Below are 19,889 nucleotides of genomic sequence, written 5' to 3'. Positions count from 1 at the left end.
ATATTAACTGCTTTTTACCTAGGTGAAATTTTTAATCTGCCTTCCCCAAACTGTCAGGATTTGAAGTGGAACATCATTAATCTGCTGAGTTTACCAGCAGGTTCTTCTGAACCCAGTATAGATGCTCCTTTCTATGCTTTGAATATCAAGGTGAAATGTATTCAAATGTATTCCTAGAGCATTACACTAGTAAATTTATTGATCATTACACACACAGGAACAGAAACAGACACACATACACCCATAGAGAGACACTCTCACTTGGCTTGCACTAATGAACTGCATCAGGTCATTCCTGCCTTCCCTGCCTTCCCTTTCCAAGGGAGCTCTACTGGAATCTCATGTTCATCACTGTTACTCCAAAGATAATTTGACAACTGTTTTTCAGATCTTAGGCAAATTTCATACACCTTGCTCTTTCTCAAAGACAACTAGGCAGTTTTTATATAACAACCCACTCCCTGCATCTACAGATGCAAAAACCAGCAGGAGTAAGAAAACAATTTTCCATATCCTGTGGTTTACATTCTCTTCCCAACCCCCATTAGATACTGTATTCTTTAGCTAACAATCCTACTACAGATTTATGGTGAAATCACTATAAAGACAAGTCAAGATGAAAGCAAATACATTTATTTGTTTATGCATGGGAAGCAGACAGTAATGTTACTGAAGTTGATACAAACCTGTTTAGAGGTGATAAAAAGGCAGGAAAACCATGCCTATTTCAAGAAGACATCCAAAAGGCCCTCCAGAACTGTGTAACAAGCTGTACAAACCTAATCCACATAGCTGAGCTCTGAGGACATTTACAGGAGTACACTTCACACTAGAAAGCATGCTTGCTTTTATATTTCATCTTCACTTATGGCCCTTCTGAGTTTTCAGTCAGCTTAAAATCATTCTCCAGCCCTGCCTGCAATTCTTTCTTGATGCAGACAAGATGGATCTTCCCTTCCCTTCCCTTCCCTTCCCTTCCCTTCCCTTCCCTTCCCTTCCCTTCCCTTCCCTTCCCTTCCCTTCCCTTCCCTTCCCTTCCCTTCCCTTCCCCCATCTCACTGGCTGAGTGCTCCTGCTTTTAAAGCATTGGCATTCCCTGGGCACAGCCAAGGCACAGTAGAAGGAGATACTTGACCTGGCCAGCCACTCCCACAGCTGCACCCTGAACAGCTGGCTGGTGAACAGCTGGCTGGTGAACAGCTGGCTGGTGCACCCCAAGCAGCTGGCTGAACCCTCCACCAATGACCAGGGTAATGCTCAAAGCCTCTCACCATGCATGTCACGAACCTGTGATATCCCCTGAGATCAAAGGGAATACTAATTAAGTTTTATTCAATCTATTAAAACCTCAATGGGTTGGAGAGATGGGCAGAGAAGAACCTTCTGAAACTCAACGAGAGCAAAGGCAAGGTCCTGCAGCTGGGAAGAACAACCCCCAGGCTGGGGGCTGATCTGCTGGGAAACAGCTCTGCAAGGAGGACCTGGCGATGCTGGTGTACAACGAGCTGTCCATGAGCCCTTGTGGCCAGGAAGACCAACGGTATCCTAGGGTGCATTAGGAAGAGCAACCCCAGCAAATCAGGGGAAGTTGTCCTGCCCCTCTGCTCAGCCCTGGTGAGGCCGGATCTGGAGTGCTGTGTCCAGTGCTGGGCTCCTCGGTAAAAGAGAAATACGGAGCTCCTGGAATGGTCCAGTAGAGCGGGACTGAGCAACTCTCCTACAAGGAAAGGCTGAGGGAGCTAGGCTTGCTTGGTCTCGAGAAGAGATGGCTGAGAGGGAACCTCATTAATGTCTACCGGTGTCTGAAAGGAGAGTGCCACGATGCGGGAGCCAGGCTCTGCTCGGCAGTGCTGAGCAATGAACAGGAGACAACAAGCAGAGACTGACGCACGGGAAGTTCCACCTGAACGTGAGGATGAACTCCTTTACTGTGCGAGTGACCGAGCACTGGAACAGACTGCCCGGAGAGGCTGCGGAGTATCCGTTCTGGAAAATATTCAAGACCTGTCTCCGTGCAATCCTGGCCCGTGGGCTCTAGGACGCCCCTGCCTGAGCAGAGAGCTCGGACCCGATATCACCGCGGTCCCTGCCAACCCGACCCGTTCTGTGACTCACTGATTCCCAGTGGCGGGACAGCAGCACGACGTCACCGAGAGCGCGGAGGCGACGCCCCGCGATCTCCCGCGCTTTCCGTCCCTCCCCGGCCCGGCCCGGCCCGGCCCGGCCCGGCCCGGCCCGGCCCGGCCCGGCCCGGCCCGGCCCCAGCTCCGCGTCCCGGCGCGACCCCTCCCTGCCCGCGCCGCCCGACCGCGGCTCCGGCCAATCCTGCCGGGGCTGCCGGAGCCACCCACCAATCAGAGCGCTCCACCGCCCCTGCCTCCCGCCCCCGGCGCGGCGGCGCACCAATGACACGCGAGGAGACAAACCCCCATTGAGGGTCGGTTGAGCCGCCGCTCCCCGCTGCCCGCCTCGCCCCGAGCCGCCGGGACGTCAAAGGGAGGCAGGGCCAATCGGGGGCGAGGCTCCGTGAGCCGCGACCAATGGGAGCGTGGCTGGCGTTGCGGCCCCGCCCCTCGCTCCCCCGCCGGCGGCGCGGCCGGCGCTCCCCCTTCCTCCCTCTCCTTCCCTCTCGCAGCAATGGCGGCGACGGAGCAGGAGCAGTTCTACGCCCTCCTCGGCAACCTGCTCAGCCCGGACAATGCGGTCCGCAAGCAGGCCGAGGTAACGGGGCCGCAGCGTCAGCGGCCGCCGAGACGGCCTGTCAGACCCGCCGGGCCTCGTCGGAGGGCGGGAGGGAGGGAGGAAGGGAGGGGGGCAGGGAGGCGGCGGGGCCGGCCGAGCCCCACGTGTGAGCAGCGGCACCAGCTGCCGCCCGGGCGGTCCGGGCCTTGCCCCGGCCGGGGCGGCGGGGCCGGGCGGTGGCGACCGTTTTGCCTGGCGGGCGCAGGGCCCGCGCCGGCCTTTGGCCCGTGAGGGCGCGAAGGGTCCCGTTACTCCCCTCGGCGCCCGCCCCGGCGTGTCCGGCGCCGCTCTCGCCCCTCGCCCGTCTCGAGCCCGCCCCGTCCGTGGCCCGTGTGGGACCGTCGCCAGGGGCTGCTTGTCCCCGTTGCCCGTGGCTGGCTCCGCCTGAGCCGCCCGGCGTGACGGAGCGCGGCCCCCCGGGCCGGTGGCGGCAGCGGCGTGTGGGGGGGCCGGCTCTCGGTGCCTCGGGAGCGGAGGCGGCTCCCGAAGGAGGTCAGAGCGGGTGCCTGGCGCGGTGGAAGCGCTGTTGTGTGCGCGCCCGAAGCGGCCCTCGCTGGGGCTCCGTGCTCCCGCCCCAGCTGGGCCGGCAGGAGCGGGACCGAGGTCCTTCTCTCTGCCCGCCCAGGAGTTTGGTTTTTTTAACTTTTCGGAACGGCCCCGTGTGTGTTCAAGGGTTTCGTCAGCTAAGAAGTATTTCATCCAAAAGAAGTGTTTTCAGTATGCTGATGTTTCTCTTGTTATCAGCAAAAAGTTTTCAGACATGTTGTTTCAGCTGAAATTCTTTGTGGCGGCTAAGCCACGTTAATTCTTTCTCTCTGTCATGCTTAAGGCTCCATTGTCAAGCCTGGTGGGGAATCTCTCCCGTTGAATTAAATACCAGCGTCTAGGTTTAGCATGAATTCCCGCTGCATGGCTGCATCGGGTCTTTTATCGCTCTCATCACTCCAGCGGTCAGCAGAGTTCAGTGCATTGTTTGGTGAAGAATAAAAAGCATTATTCCTGATGCTGCAGTGAAAATTCCTCAAATATGAATCCAGAGTGAGAAGGAGGCGAGACATACATTTTTAGAAAGCTAGTGAAGTTCGGTATTGATAACTGCACTTTCTAGAGAGTCAGCAAGAATTATTCCCACATTCCTGAACATAGAGCTGCAATGGAGGCCATTCTCTGGGAGCTGAATTTCTTTCTCTTCTCAACTGCCTACATATAACCTAAAAACATTTCTAAAAAATTTTGAAGTTTATTGGAATTGTAACAAAGCAAGTTCGTTGTGCACCTGTGTCACAATGCCTATGAAATAAAACATTGGGTAAGAACTCTAAAGCTTAGATTCTTAAAACTGGTATATTTTGTCTGAAACTTGCTTGAAACTGAGTTGGAGTTCTTTTTAATCTTCATAAGTATGTGTTTATTTATTACACATGCACTATGGTCAATCAGAATAAGAAACCTTAATTGGCATGATAGATACCTAGTTTTTCAAGTCTGTTAGTTTCCTATAAAAATACAAGGAATAGGATAACTTTTTGCTTATTTATCTGCACTGAATTTGTCATTAGTTTCTGAATATTTCCAAGGTGTGCTGCAAATTATTTAATGGTTTAGGATCATTCAGAGTGGAAGGGTCCTCAGGAGGTCTGCCATGCTCAAAGCAGTGTCAGCTATCAGGTCAGATCAGGTCACTCAGGGCTTTGTCCTGCTGACTCTTGAAAACCTCTAAGAATGGAGACTGCACAAGCTCTTTGAGTTACTCACTCCTGCTTGACTTGTCCTCATTAGGACAGAGAGACCTGGACCTTCCAGTCTGAACCTCCTTTTTTCAATTTATGCCTGTTGTCTCTCATTTTTCCACCATGCATGGCTGTGAAGAGCCCCACTTATCTTTGTGGTAGGTTAATGAACTTTCACCTAGAAACACAAATCTGTCTCTCTACAGTGTAGCTAGACTGACTTAAGTTGTATATTCCTTGAAGTAAGATTTTTTTGGATAAAAGTATTGCATAACTTTTAAAATATTTGCTTCCTAAAATCATACAGGACTCATACTTGGTTTTAAACGTTGGCATAGTCCAATCAGTTTTTCAAAGTGTACTTAACTGTTGGAAGGTAATATTGAATACATAAAGCATTCAAATAACTGCAGATAAATTGAATAGCAGGTTTTCATTTGTATCTAGTGAAAACCAGTCAGAATGAGAAATGGATAGACAGGGAACTAAGCAGACTAAGCAGGTTATTCCAAATAGATCTGGTCATTGAAATGAGAATGAGGGGTGTTCAGCTGAAGACTGAAATTAATAGAGATGTAGTCATATCCTGTTTGGGAGGATTGTAATAAAAGATCTTAAAAAAAAAAAAAAAGGGTGAGGAAGAAAGCCTGATGAGTCCTAACTCAATAGATGTGTATGAATTTCTATGTGTATAGTCTGCTCTTGTGAGACCCCACTGGAGTACTGTGTCTAGCTCTGTGGCCCCTAACACAAGAAGGATGTGCCTGTTGGGGTGGGTCCAGAGGAGGTCAGAGGGTCTGAACAGCTCTCCTGTGAAAGGCAGCCTGAGACAGCTGGGGGCTGTTCAGCCTGGAGAAGACTGGAGGCACCTTAGAGCAGCCTTCAAGTACCTAAAGGGGACCTCCAAGAAAGGTGGAGAGGGGCTTGTACAGGGGCATGCAGTGATAGGACAAGGGGTGATGGCTTTAAACTTGAGGAGGGCAGGTTTAGATTAGATATATGGAATAAATTCTTTACTGTGAGGATGTTGAGGCACTGGAACAGGCTGCCCAGAAAAGCTGTAATGCCCCATTCTTGGAAGCATTTAAGTCTAGGTCGGCTGGATCTTTGAGTAACCTGGTCTATGGAAGGTGTCCCTGCCCATGGCAGAGGGTTTGGAACTAGATGGTCTTTAATGTCCCTTCCAGCCCAAAACATTCTGTGATTATGTCTATGAGCTAGCATGCTCATAACTTAACCTGGCTGGTTGGCTGAAATATGGTTGGTTTATTTTACCATCCATCCTGTAGTGTTGTCTGTTGACTATAAAAACCTGTCTTCTTACTTGTGTGTCTGTCTTCTAATAGAGAAACTTTTATTTACTTTCTTTTGGTGATTTTATGCTCTTTTTAAAAATGCGTTTCTCAGATTTGAGAGAACATGGGTAGCAAGTGTAGAGGATAGATACTTTCTTACAATTGTTATGAAAGTTGGTCATGGTGTGTGAGAAATTTTTGCTTCTGTATAAGATAACTGGGGAACTAATTGTAAACTTAAACAATACAGTGAGATGTAGCAGGATCCAGCTACATAGTTAGAGTGTAGGCAAGGCTGGTAGTAAGATGGGTAGGGCCAGCCAAGAAGTCTCCCACCAGCCCAGAGGGAAGGTTCTGTGTTTGGCCATGTATTCCTTGTGCCCCTTGGCTTTAGCATCCTCTGAGTCCAGTTTACAGAATTGACAGAGTTATACCATTGAACAACTGCTTAGGTTGCTGCCATTTTTAGTGAGTTAAACAAACAACTCAAAATAGAATTTTATGGTTATCAGAATTGACATGAGGGAAGCCGGCCTTTACTGTGCTTCAGTTGTCTGTGAAAGCATAACAAGTCTGTGCTGGGCCTGGGTTTAGGGAACCATTGTGTTTCTGTATTAGTTTTTGGATTTGTAGGTAATAGTGCAGTATAAATATATGCATTCATGGAAGAGGTTAACCTGAGAAAGACTTTCTATTCTGACCCTAAACCTAGTTTAATTTTGCAGTCTCCATGAAATGATTAGATTAAATGCAGGGATTCATTGGGGATTCAGAGTCTCAATGACTGAGAGTGTATGTTGGCAACTAGAGAGAATATGAATGCAGATTCAGTTTGTGAAGAAGGCCTCCTAGGAAGCAGGTACAAAAAGGGAGGAAGATGATGTCCAATATTAAATGCAAAACTGCTTAATTGACAATAGCAGGTATCCTGTCAAGGTGGGTAAGAGTTTGTTATTGAAGGAGCTACTGCAGAGTTGGAATGAGGAGGTAGGCAGGCAGAGAACTGATAGAAATGAACCTGAGCTTTGCAAAATAGGCTCATTCCTTGAGCTCAGAATGGGATATGAATATTTGGAAAGGGTGAGGTAATTAATCTTCAAGATTGTCATCAAAAAGTAACTCGGAGTTACTAAGTATAGAACTGTTTCTAGATGTTACGAGGGGTTGCTATTTAGCTTGTGATTCTGCTGCTCCCACCTGCCTAGATTTTATATATTTAAAAAAAAAAACATTGTTTCAAAATATACTCATATACCATGTTTTGGATAGCAAAAGTTGTTTTGCTGTGTTTTCACTCTAGCTTCTAAGTAACAATATAATTTAAAAAGGAGACATGTATGAAATGCATGCCAGAAGCATGTAAGACAATGTAACTGAACTTATTAAACTTCTCATTTTGTTAAGAGGGTTTTCCTGAGGAGGAGACTAAATAGCTTCTCTTTCTGAAATTCAGGCAGGAGTTTAAAAATAAGACATTCTTATTCAGAATGTATGGTTGAGACGTGTGGCTGCCACATAACACTGTTAAAAGTTTTAAAAATATTCAGAACCAGAACTGATCCAATTTTTGGACTATACATTAGTCTGTGATTATTAATCTGTTGGTCACAGCTCGGTCTCAGGCTCCCAAAGTTCTTAATTCTTTGATATGATAAAAGCTATGAGGGATTCCCAGTAGGACATGTTTGTTGTATGTTGTATTTGTACGAGTTTAGGTCCTATTTATATTTTTTAATTAATCTCCTAAGTGGCCATGCATATGTAGATCATTCCAATATGGCAGATCTTACCAGATAACTAAGATTTTACTCTTAATATGAGTATATTAATATACTCTTAATAACTAAGATTTTATAATTTTAAAATAGGTCGTACATTTTTATTTTGATACGTTTCTTTTCTTTTTTTCTGCTATGTTATTTTTTTTATATTGGATGGATACTGATGTTGTTTTAAAAGGAGAGTCAATTCATATTAATGCTTAACACATGCTTTCTAATAAGTGTTTACAATAAGCTGCATCTCTTTTTGTGCAGGAGACCTACGAGACTATTCCAGGCCCATCAAAGATCACTTACCTCCTGCAGGCAATCAGGAACAATGCTACTCCCGAGGAGGTATGGCTCAATAACCTTGGATTTGTGCAGATTTTCAAGGGGACTTGGAGAAGAGGGGAAGAAATCAGTGCTGATCATTTTGGGATAAATGAGCAAGTTTTGTGTTAACTGAAGCATCTTAATTTACTGCACATTTGTAGAGGGATCAGTCTTCTTTTTGTCTTGATTGTTGCATGTCCATTTCACTAGCTGAGACTTTATGGTGCAGGATATTTAGTTTCAGGAATAGTTTTTTTGTAAGCAACTGCTTGAGTCTCCATTGTTTTCTGTTGTGTGCTTTGCTTAATGAGTGTTATTTTCCATTAAGTGTATAACTATAGGTGACTTTCTGTCATGTTTGTTTCTTCAAGTTACAGTTGAGAAGTGATTTCTACTTGGAGTCCCGTGCCTAAACATTAAACTTGTGTGTTGTCTAAAACTTAAAGTGCTTCTTAAGTCATCTGGCAGTATTATGGAATGAGTGGAGAGTAGTTTAAACATTATACATTTTTTTTAATCTGAGCATAAAGTAAGGGTGCCTTTTAGTTACTCCTTAGTTTTTAAGGCTCACAATTTTTGCAATCAGTTAAAGTACTTACTGGTAAAACTATTATTCTCTTGGATATGCAGGGCAAAGAACTACTAAACTTTCAAGATATTACAAATTTTAGAGTCACCTAAACAATTTCTGAACAATATTATAAGAGCATAAGTGTGCTTTTTCTCTATGAGTAAGTCTCTTCTGGCAGACTGTATTCAATTTAGAGTTAGTTGCCATTTGTGCTTTTTAATGCTAAGAAAGTATCAGTTTACCCATACTGATGCTTATTGATCTACAATGTTGTGTTCTTCTGACAGACTCCTTCAATATTATACTAGCAACTGGTATCCAGTTTTCCTTTTTGCTCCTTTGAGATGTTTCAAATGATAAAACTGTAGAGCAGTGTTACTACAAAGTATAAATAAATACTTGTTTCATGTGTTTGCTGATTTTATTCCCTTTACATCAGCTAAGGAAATAGCCCAGTGTAAAACTTAAAAATCTTGCCAATGACTTGGAGTCTGACTTGGAAAGTACAAAAAAACTTTTCACCTATAGAAGTTACTCTTGCCAAAGACATCAAAGGCTAACACTTGTAGAATATCTTGACATTTAACTTTACCAGTGGATTACTCAAAGAAAGGTTTAAATGTTAGCTCTTACCCTAAGTAAGCATTAGGTGCTGGACTCAAAAAATCCTGATTAATGAAATCTTCAACCTCTTCCCTGTAAATCCAACTACTTAGAAGCCTAATTAGGGCCTAAGTGAAGTAATCCCCATGCTCAATCTAAATGCTGCATATAAACACTGCATATGCTGGGAAGCATTCTGTGCATGTTTGATATGGTGCTGGTATCAACAGGTAGTTTCTGCCTGTGTTTTATAGAGATCCAAATGCAGAGCAGAATATTGCATGTCACCAGTGGATAGAGCTTTGGGCCTGGCATGTGTCCTCTGAGCACATTGAATGTACTGGTGCCACCAAACACAGGATGCTGGAAGGAGATTCAGAACTTTTAACGTGCCTTGTTCAGGCTATGTGAAAGCTGGGTTCAGATCCCTCTTCATCTTGAAGCCTTTGTCTTGCTTTACCTCCTTGCAGGAAAACTAGGATGAAGAAAATACCCCATCCTGTTTGCATGAGTTGTGTGTCTGTGTTGTAGAGAGTACAAGAGTTGTAGGACTGTTTAGACAGCAGTTGGGGAAGTCCTGCCTCTGCAGCCCAGTAGTTTTGGCATTTAAATGGAGAAACAGGGATGCAGATCGTGCTCCCAAGTACCCCTTGTATTTGACATAGAAAACACGATTAAGCTGCATTTGGAATAACTCTTTTAACTAACTGTGTAACAGGTTTTCTCCTAACCAGATGCCTAAACTATGTAAATATTCACCTCTTTCCTTTGTTCTTATTTTATACTTTCCTAATAGCAAAGTAACACAGTTCACAGAAGTGGAGGGAAGCATCTGACTTAGCAGTTAGAACACTTCTGTGCCAGGTGATGTGCAAGGTTGTACACCTCAGTCTGAGGAGGGGCTTGTCCTTACTTCCTGCATTTGTAGTCTCACTGTTATGAAATTAAGACTACTCTTTATGCAACTGCATTTTAAAGGGTTGTACAGAAAGGTGATATATATTCACAATTGATTTGATTTATTTTATTTGTAGAACTTAAACATTTTAGGCTGTTACCTTGCAGTTTTGATTTACCACATAGATCTTTGAGAGGAGCAGAAGTTGTGCATTTTCCCCTGCATTTGTTTTTTCTTAGTAACTCTGGATTGGCAGGTTTTGATCGTGTCCTAATTTACAGATGACTAGTAAAATAACAAATGCTCTGTAAAATGGTTTCTGCTGTACTCACAGCCTTCTTGGAGGGCCCTGACCTCTCCCAGACCTCTGCCCATATTGTCACATGAAGGGATGCATTTCTCAGTTTGAAGACTGCTGTTGTGGACAGCTCCCTGTTTAGCCTTTGGGAAGGAAGGCAGCCCAAAGATGCACCACAATTCTGCCTTTGAGTTGTCTGTGGACCTTGGGCACACTGTGCTTTGAATTCCACATAGGACTAGATCTCTGAATGACAAGTCCATCTTTGAACCATGTGCTAAATGTTCTTTACTTCCATTTCTGCATGTTTTCCTCCTTGAGGAGCTGAACAATAAAAGTAAAATTTAGTGTGACAGTGCTACGCAAAATAGTCAAACTTTTTCTTATAGAATATGTAGGGTTACATGGATGTTTTGAATATTAGTGGAGAGCATGGCATCCCAGATTGCTGTCATAATTCTGCTGCTGCCCTGCTCAGCAAATTGATTTGATTTTCTTCTTGTGCTTTATTTCCCTCATCCCTAAAATACTAAAACATTTTTAACACGCTCTAAATTCTATTAATCAGAAGCAGTGTGTTGAAATTTGACTATTATGACTGCTTTTTAATATGACTACTTATATTAATAACTTTAACACTTCAGTTGTACGTGAGCATCTCAGTAATTTAGACATGCAGAAGACCCAATGCTGGGAAAAATGTGCTCTCTTTATGCTTCATTGGTATCTGGAATTTCTTCTTTGGGGATGTATGCTTTATATTGTTCCTCTCCTCATTAAAAGCTATTGGTACTAAACTGCAGAATTTTGAAATGCTTGTTTAAGTGCATATTTTGAAATACTTAAACTTAATGAACCTTTTGGGTGTGTGAAAAATACATATATTCTTTCTTAGAGTAGAGGAAACAGCCCTGGAAGTGCCTTTAATTCAGCCATGTTTGTAATAATTAAATTGACAATGATAGTTTTCCTATGTAAGTGAGTATCTGCTGAGGAAAATATGCCATTTTTTATTATTAGAAGTCAGTAGTCAGTTTGTCACTCCTTAAAACACTTGAATTTGCTTTGGGGATTTTGGAGATTGTTTTTTCCTAGTGACTATAACCAGGAGATAATTCGTGTAGTGCTGGTCTTGTGTCTTTCTGCGTGCCTTGCTACTTGTGTTTTTACTTTGCAGTCAGCCTGTTTATTAGTCTTCTAATATTTAAATTCTTCAGAGTTGGAAATTCTTATCCTTGTTTTCATAAAGCATGTAGTCTTCACCTCTGTTCCCTGACTGTCCACCTGTTAGTACTTCATGAAAGAACATAATATAATGTGAGTTCAGTCATTATCAGGTGTCAGGAAATCCTCACTGAAACACGATGCCTTGAGTAAGGGAAGACAGCACCAGAGTTTGTGCCCTGTTTAGTCCCAGTGAACGTGCTCCCCTCTCAAGGCATTTCTATGTAAGTTTACCATACTAATGAGGAAAAATTTAATCTTTCCCAATATTAGTGCTCCAAAGGATGGGAGAAGGAAATATATCATTATATTGTGGTACCATGAAAGTTTTTGGACACATTGTGGTGAGATTCCTACAGGCAGTGGGGGAAAAATGTCCTTCTGAACTCACGTTCCCTTATGACAGTCTATTGCTAGAGAATCTTGGCTTCTGATGGCAACTAAAGCACAGGTGGGCACTGTGACTGTTCACCTGCTGTCTTCCTTACATCTGCTCGGGAAGAGCTAATCCTACATATGTGGTGGCCTTAGCCCACACTGGAGATGGTGAGGAGGAGATATGGAATGATAAAGAATTGGGTCCACTTCTATTCCTTTCCTTCTGCTGGTACAGAGACGCTTTGTGTGCAGTACTCTTTAGCTGTGCAGAGGAGAGCTGGGTAGTTTAGAAAAAGACAGTGAGTCTGGAGACTGCAGAACATAAAAATAGTATCTTGGGTGATGTTTTAGCAGTACCTGATATTTACAAGGTATGTTAGAAGTTGGCACTTGCAGCCATTTGTGTTCCACATCTATAGGTTATGTCATAGTAACACTATTGAGAAATTGGAATTGATTACTTTTGCTGCTCATTGAAGAGTTTTGAATTTCAAAGGCTTATAAATGAAACTGTCATTCATGTGCACATTAAATAAGAATGTCTTAAGGAAAAAATTGAGTTTGGATTATTTTTTGTGAGAATTTAGCATACATAAGGTTTTGTTGCATGTGTTAAACTTTAGAAGTTTGGGTGGTGATTTTTAATTACTGTATGTCCTTAAACACCAGTTGGTGAACATTCTATTAAGTTACTCAGAGAGCTTCATGTGTCTTTGCCTTTACTGCACATGTTGCTCTATTAATTTTGAATTAATTGTATTTTTTGCTTCTAGTTCTTGTACAATTGTAAATGAATATGGATATAGAAATGATACTGTTGTAAAATAGGTGTATGCATACAGGATACAAGATTGTAATATGTGATTTTGAGGTTCCTATGCTTAAGTTCAAGTTTAAAGAATAAAGTGTCATCATACACCTACAAAACACTGAAAGCTTTGGTTTGACTTTGATTTGGGTTTAGTTGTTTGAGAATGTGAAGGAGAGTTTACAGATTAATTATCTGACAAAATTGCCCCAATTTGTCACTTTTTAATCCAGAAAAACCTGTCTGGATTATAATGACCACATTAGGCCATTTAAAATAGAAAGAAGTCATGCTTTAAAGATCTTTCAATAGCACAATTAAGTTCTTAACTTGCCACAAAAATATTTCCAAGGTTCAGCTGTAGAAAAAAACTGAATAACTCAGTACTGTCATTATTTCTTTGAAGGGCTGTAATTGTCAGAAACATGGTTGTAAGCTGATGTTTCTTTACTATGGTTTTTTTTCACTATCATAATTGTCATCTGTTGCTTGAGAGGTATTCCATTCACCAAAGAAGTCTACACAATGGAAGTGTCATTTGGGAGCACGATGTGGATGTTCCCTTGTAGGAGCACGATGATCGTGTCAAACACTTTAACACACACACACTTCTCCCTAACAGGCTCGGCAGATGGCAGCTGTCCTTCTGCGCCGCCTGTTGTCATCTGCATTTGAAGAAGTTTATCCAGCTCTGTCACCTGAGGATCAGACATCAGTCAAGAGTGAATTGCTGCTCTTTATCCAGTTAGAAGGGCAGTCCACTATGAGGAAGAAAATATGTGACATAGTCGCTGAATTGGCCAGGAATTTAATAGGTACTTTATTTATATAAGTTGATACTGTAGTAAAATGTTTATGTATTGATAGTGGTTGTATTTGTATCTCTGCTTAGGCTTTTGCACATGATGTGCTAACTAATTCCATGGCTTATAATAGAACCTAATATTTGTTTCCACTATCCTTGACCAGATGAAAATAAGATTCTTAAACTCTGCTTTTTAAATTGCTCAAGTTTAGGTGAGATTGTATTAAGGTTTATAAATCCAGTTTTGTGTAAATTGTCATGAATTATGCTGAATATTGCATCAGTTTCTTTTTTTGAGTGTTGCTATATAGCAGTAAACAGAGATCACCTTCTGTTATGGAGTGTTTTTAGATTAAACATTTCACAATATTTTACATTGTGACTTAGGTACATCTTCAGATCAGGGAGTCAGTGATGACTGGTTTTCCTGCCCCACTGATATCTCACCATTCTGAAGTTAGCTTATCCAAAACTTTGTTGTGTTTAATGTAGATGAAGATGGCAACAACCAGTGGCCAGAAGTTCTGAAATTCTTATTTGACTCTGTCAGCTCTCAGAATGTGGGACTGCGTGAGGCTGCTCTACATATTTTCTGGTAAGCTACATTTTTGTAGGATAGCCTAATCATGTCTGAAAATGAAAGAAAAACTGTCACAATGTAATTAACTAGCAATCATATTTATTTAATTTATTTTCTTGTATTGTGGCTTATTTAACTCAAATGTGTACAGTTACAATCTGTAACTTAAACAATGGATAAGTTTGAAATACTAGTTTAACCTTAACTTGTGTCAATTTTTATTAATGGTTTGGTCTTATCCTTAGGAATTTTCCTGGGATTTTTGGGAATCAACAGCAGCACTATTTGGATGTCATTAAGAGAATGCTGGTTCAGTGTATGCAAGATCAGGAACATCCCTCAGTAAGACCTTTAAGTTCTTTGGGGATTTTAGTATGTTCTGAGCATAGAAACTCAGTGCAGTAGTCTCAAACATAAAGGTTAAACCATAGATTTCAACCAGAGAATTGCATTACCTGAAAATTTTGCACATACAGAGTTTTGACTGTGCCTGCTGCAAACCAAAGGCTCAGACCCTTTTGTGGTCCTAAAGCTGACTGGCTGCTCATATCTGCGTTGTTTAGGCCCAGATTCTTCCCTAGTTATGCTTGGAGAAACCCAGTTGCAGTGGCCCCAGGCAGATGGGGTTTTACCCAGCAGCATTGAGGGGTCAGAAACTCCATGTTAAATTCTGTTTCTGGCCTTTGTGTTTAACAGTGTAAGTCTGTCATCATCATCTACATACAGTATCTGTATATAGATGGTACATGGTATGTCTCAAAATTCTGAATATACAACAGCTCCTTGAACTGTTTGTGCATGTTTTGCTCTAAGGGTGTGTAAGCAAGCCTTGCTTTTCTGGAAGGCTTCAGATTAATTGATTTGTGCAGAGAATTGTACTTTGAAAATGTTTCTCTTGTTATGGAAAATGCTGGGCAAGGATAGGAAACCCTGCTGTGATATATGGGTTCAGTTTGCTGCTCCCCCAAGGGAGGATTACTTTTTCTGACCTTTGAAAGTCGACTGAATAACATTTTCTAAAGTACCACAAGTCATGCCTTTAAAGAGGAATGTCTTAAACACTTAGCTCACACTTCTTGGAAAATGAGACTGACACTTGCATGCACATTTGAAGTTTTGATGGAAGTTGAAAACAATAGGATTTTTTCCTCTTTTCTTTCATTAAATGAAAACCACCAAAACAAAAAGCAAACCTAGGGACTACTTGCCACCTGATATGATAAACTTTTTATAGACAATGTAGATGCTGAAGGTCTTCATTATCACTTTAATTTGAAGTAAAATTTAAAATCCCGTGTTAAAAACTAACAGAGGCATGTTTCAGTACTAGTTTCCCACATTTATTTCTTCAATCATGTCTTTTAGATCAAGACTTTGTCTGCTAGAGCTGCAGCTGCATTTGTGCTTGCTAATGAGCTCAATGCTCCCCTTCTTAAACATTTTGCAGACCTGCTACCTGGAATCTTGCAGGTAAGAAACCAAACTAGTTACACTTATTGTGCCATTACTGGTATTGACTATATACAAATGTAAATATTAATCTGTGAATCCATGAATTTTTGCTGAGACCTGAATTAACTAACCCTTTTAGCCAGACAGCAATTGCTAGCAAGATGAAGTGGAGACTAATAAGGAATTTTGCAAATAGAAGATATTTTATAGGGTTTTAAGGAAAATAGCTCAGTGCTGATCAACTTACACAGTGTTACAGAGATAAATGAGTTAAAATTCTTTGTAAGGTATATAGGTCAAAATCATACAGCTTTTAAATTAACCATGATATTGAAATACAAATATGGGCTACCCTGAGTGAAGTAATCTGTAATTGGGGAATTCATGGACTTGTGATATCCTGTATCTCTTCAGTTTAAAGGAAAGCATAGAATTGTGATATCCTGTATCTCTTCAGTTTAAAGGAAAGCAAAGAACATAGATGCTCAGACTGAGAACAAAAGTCTGTAGAAATTATCTTTATTGTTTGATAAATTAGGAAATTGCAAATAAAATGCCATTTTAAGCTTCATGTAATTTCTGAGGCTGGATTAGATCTCTTGGATTGATGAATTTGAGCAAAAGTTGAAATTCTAGTGTAAGGTTATTTACTTTTGCAGAGAAGCCTATTGTAAATCAAACCAGAGACAGAAATGGTTTGAGCTCTGAAGGATGAAAAATTCGCAGTACACTTCGCTTTCTATATCAAGAAACAGTGGAAGCACTAAGTACCTATGATAACACAGGAGGTGAACTTCTGGTGATTTTAAATTAGGCTAAATTTGCATTAAAGGCAGACTTCTCACTACAGTCAGAACAGCGGGTTCTTGTTGACAGTGTGGCTGTAAACTGCGTGTGCTTTGTGGCAAGCTGAAGAAAAATTTTGCCAAATCTACTGGCATCTGCAACTGATGGAATTCTGCTTGATCTTAAATGCAAACTGAGAGCAATTTATCCAAGTCATCTGAACTTGAAAATGGGCTGTAGTGTGTATAAGTTTTTGATATTGAGGTCTCTATTTGGTGATTAGTCCGTGTCCATGCCTTTGTCAATAACATGTGTTGCTTAAAAGTTGTAACTTCCTGAGAGGACCTTGGCTACACAGTACTACTGTGTAATTGGGGGCGAGGCAGGGTTTGGGGTGGTCATTCCATTTGTCTTGATGTGTGGCACTTAAAAAGTGTAAGGGTTTTAGATTTTGGGCTAATAGCCCACTCTGTGTGCTATAACTTTCAATGCTACTCTGACACTATTTAGACACTCTTAACAACAAATGCACTTGGCTCACATTTTCAAGCTTTCTTTTTTGCTAATACAGAGCTCAGAGCTGTGCTATGAAATCTGTCTTTTTAAAGTACTTATTGCAAGAAGAACTAGATTTTCAGGCTGTGGTAACACAAGATGGATATGAAGATCTGAGTTTATAAATAGGAATGTGTTAGAATAGTGGTGAGTGACCTTTGGAGACAGTTGGATGCTTTTTTTGTTGCTGTTGAAATTAATTTTGTTGAAACACTGATGCTAAAAAAGCTAAAAATAAAATTCTGACTTGGCATATCAGTTCTTTCAGTACAAGATCTATAATGGTTATGCTGGAAGTTGAACTTTCAAAACTGACAGTTGAAACTTTTATCCAAAGCTTTCTGTTGCAAAGGGAAGTAAAAGCAGATAGAACTTCACTGACTTCTTGGACGTTGTTTAATACTATAGAAAAGTACTTTTGCCTTTTAGGACTCACTTTTAACTTTGAGCTGCTTTATTCAGGAAACCACTCTTTAAAAAACTGTCAGAGTTGCAATTGATATAAAATACAGTTTTGCAGAAAATTCCAGTAAATATTACATTGTCCTTTGAGAGAATCAGAGGATGTTATAGCTATTAGACCAAAAGACCTTAACCGTGACAGATGGGTTTTTTTCCGGATTTTTCCACAACGTTTCTGGTACTAGAAGATGATGCTTTTGAAAATGTGGGTTATATAAGTGCCATTAACAAAAATGTTGAATTATATACTTAAATATTAAAAATTATTTAGTTACTTACTTCAAAAAATGTTTCAACATTAAGAAGACATAAAATACTTCGCTAATGAAAATTCCTTTCAAAATCTCAGAAGTGAGTGTAAATACTTTTTTCTTTGGAGCTTTGTTTCCTTCTGAATTCTAACACCATTGAGTAACAGGGTTCTGGTTTGGCACTAAAATATCACCCTGATCAGTTAAAAGTAAGTTTTAAATTACTTTTCAGATTGTGGACATGGGTTAGGAAATATAGTTGCAAAAAGCTTGATTTCTTTCTCTCTTTTCCATGTCTGTGACTGAAGGCTGAAAGGTCTGCTTTAATTTGGTGGTTCTGGAGGGATGTCTGGAAAAAACCTCTTTAATCTTGTGGTTCCTGGTGTTTGTAAGCATAAGCTATTCAAAACTTTTCTCACGTAACAGGCGAATGGGAAGTTAGGCTCATTTTCCTTCTTTCAGGTCAAGTTACTTCTTTTTAAATGGATTTTGAAGTTGTCAGAACCCAGTGGTTTTGCATGTTGGAGCCTCTGATGTGTGACCTTAATTCTTTCTGATTGTCTGCAGTGTCAGACTTGAACATTGTGAGGCATAACTTAGTTGTAGAAAACTTGTGGTTTTGGATGCTGCATAGTATCCTGTTATGGGTTTATGCACACAGGTCACTATAGCAGGGTCTGACTCTGTGATCCTGCTGAAAGTTGGAGTGAAGGCTTCTGATTAATTGTATTCTGTTAGTTCTTAGGTTACAGCTTGAGCTGGTGCCTCCAGAGAGGGACCCTTACCCCAATTCATGTCTCTCAATTGTACGTGTGTTGCTGATGGCCCAGTCCCCAGCCACTTACTTCTGGTTGGTGGTCTCTTGATTTCTCACTGGTTTTTTCACTGTTGCAGGACTCATCTTCTGATGAAGTTACTTCATTCTCTTGGAATTGTCTGCTTGATTCTTACCTTCTTCATTCAGCTTGTATCTGCTGGAATCAGCTAGTTCATTGTTAGAAGCATTAGTTTTAACAAAAAAGTTTACTCTGGTCAGTTCTTGTGGCCTCAGGCTTTGGCTGCTTAGCTACTAATACTAAATGAGACTGTTCAGAGAAACAAGAATACAATTAATGAAATTTCTTCTGTAACACTGGTCCTATTCGTAATATTGTTTGTTTTCATTTATTCTTATCTCCATCTTATCTTTTTATAGGCTCTAAATGATTCCTGCTACCAAAATGATGATTCTGTTCTGAAATCCCTTGTAGAAATTGCAGATTCTGTTCCCAAGTATTTACGACCACATTTAGAAGCTACTTTGCAGCTAACTCTGAAGGTAAAGCTAGGAATGTTTTTTAAGAATCACTTTTTCCACCCCAAAACCTCTGTTCTAACCATTTGCTCTAATCTTTTGGGTTGTAGTTGTGTGCAGATGCCAGTCTCAGTAACATGCAGCGTCAGTTGGCACTTGAAGTAATTGTGGCCTTGTCAGAAACTGCTGCTGCTATGCTGAGGAGGCATACAAATATTATTGCACAAGCCAGTAAGTATTCTTCTCATTTTCTCATTTTCTCATTTTCTTTGTTGAAACAGTCTTCTTTTACAGTATTACATTGACTTTGCTGTTGGTCAGTGGCAAAACCACATCTAACTGAGAGTTTACTGGTCCTCATAACTAAAGAAAACTCAATTCAGTGTTACCTAACAGAGTAACCCCTTTCAATGATGACTCTTCATAAATTAATCCGTGCCTATGCAGCACCAAAAATTTGAATAAAAATACAGTGGGCTCTTATTAGATATTTCCTATAAGGAAAACTCTACTTGCATGATTTTCAGCTGGCTTTGGAAAATTTTACTGTAACGAAAAACAGCATTTAGTCCTGAAGTTCTACATTTGGAGTTTGGTATGTAGGCCAGATACTCTGTGGTGCTGGCAAGTCAAGCCTGAAGGAATTCAGCTTGTATGTTGAACATCAGTGGTGAGTTAAAGCTGTGAATTAAAAAATCAGATGCTGGTATAAATACATAGAAATAATCTAATTAGTCTATTTCACATGCGGATGGTAAAGTCTTTGAAGAGGCACTTTTAAAATCATGCATTATTATTTAAAATGCTAAAAATAAATGTCTTCTGGGCAGCTCCAGCATCAGTGCTGCTTGCACTGGTGTTTCTTTGCCTTTTAAACCTTTTCTTTGACTAGATCAGGGCCCTGGCACAGCAGTGTAGCCTGCCTTTCCCTCCCTGTCAGACTTGTGTTCGTCTAAATTCTTGTTGTTTTCTGAAACTTGCATAAAAAGTAACTTCTGCTGTGTGCTCCACTCAAAAATACTACAATTTTGCTGTATACTCAGCATGAGGAAAGTTGTATA

The 19,889-nt window shown here is 41.1% G+C and overlaps 1 protein-coding gene across 1 annotated transcript in view; it reads left to right on the top strand.

Annotated features, from left to right (window-relative positions):
* The first annotated feature begins 2,612 nt into the window (after window positions 1–2,612).
* The window catches only part of IPO5 (importin 5), a 44,828-nt gene continuing 27,551 nt past the window's right edge, over window positions 2,613–19,889 (top strand). Inside the window, exons 1-8 of the mRNA XM_036379214.2 lie at window positions 2,613–2,721; window positions 7,804–7,884; window positions 13,266–13,458; window positions 13,941–14,043; window positions 14,274–14,370; window positions 15,394–15,498; window positions 18,730–18,852; window positions 18,939–19,059. Coding sequence (XP_036235107.1) covers window positions 2,638–2,721; window positions 7,804–7,884; window positions 13,266–13,458; window positions 13,941–14,043; window positions 14,274–14,370; window positions 15,394–15,498; window positions 18,730–18,852; window positions 18,939–19,059 — 907 coding nt within the window. The 5' untranslated portion in view covers window positions 2,613–2,637. The remainder of the gene's footprint in view (window positions 2,722–7,803; window positions 7,885–13,265; window positions 13,459–13,940; window positions 14,044–14,273; window positions 14,371–15,393; window positions 15,499–18,729; window positions 18,853–18,938; window positions 19,060–19,889) is intronic.

Source organism: Molothrus ater, chromosome 2, assembly GCF_012460135.2.
Source record: "Molothrus ater isolate BHLD 08-10-18 breed brown headed cowbird chromosome 2, BPBGC_Mater_1.1, whole genome shotgun sequence".
Classification (NCBI taxonomy): Eukaryota; Metazoa; Chordata; class Aves; order Passeriformes; family Icteridae; genus Molothrus; species Molothrus ater.
The sequence above is the reverse complement of the archived record's forward strand: the minus strand, read 5'-3'. Positions and strand labels throughout refer to the sequence as shown.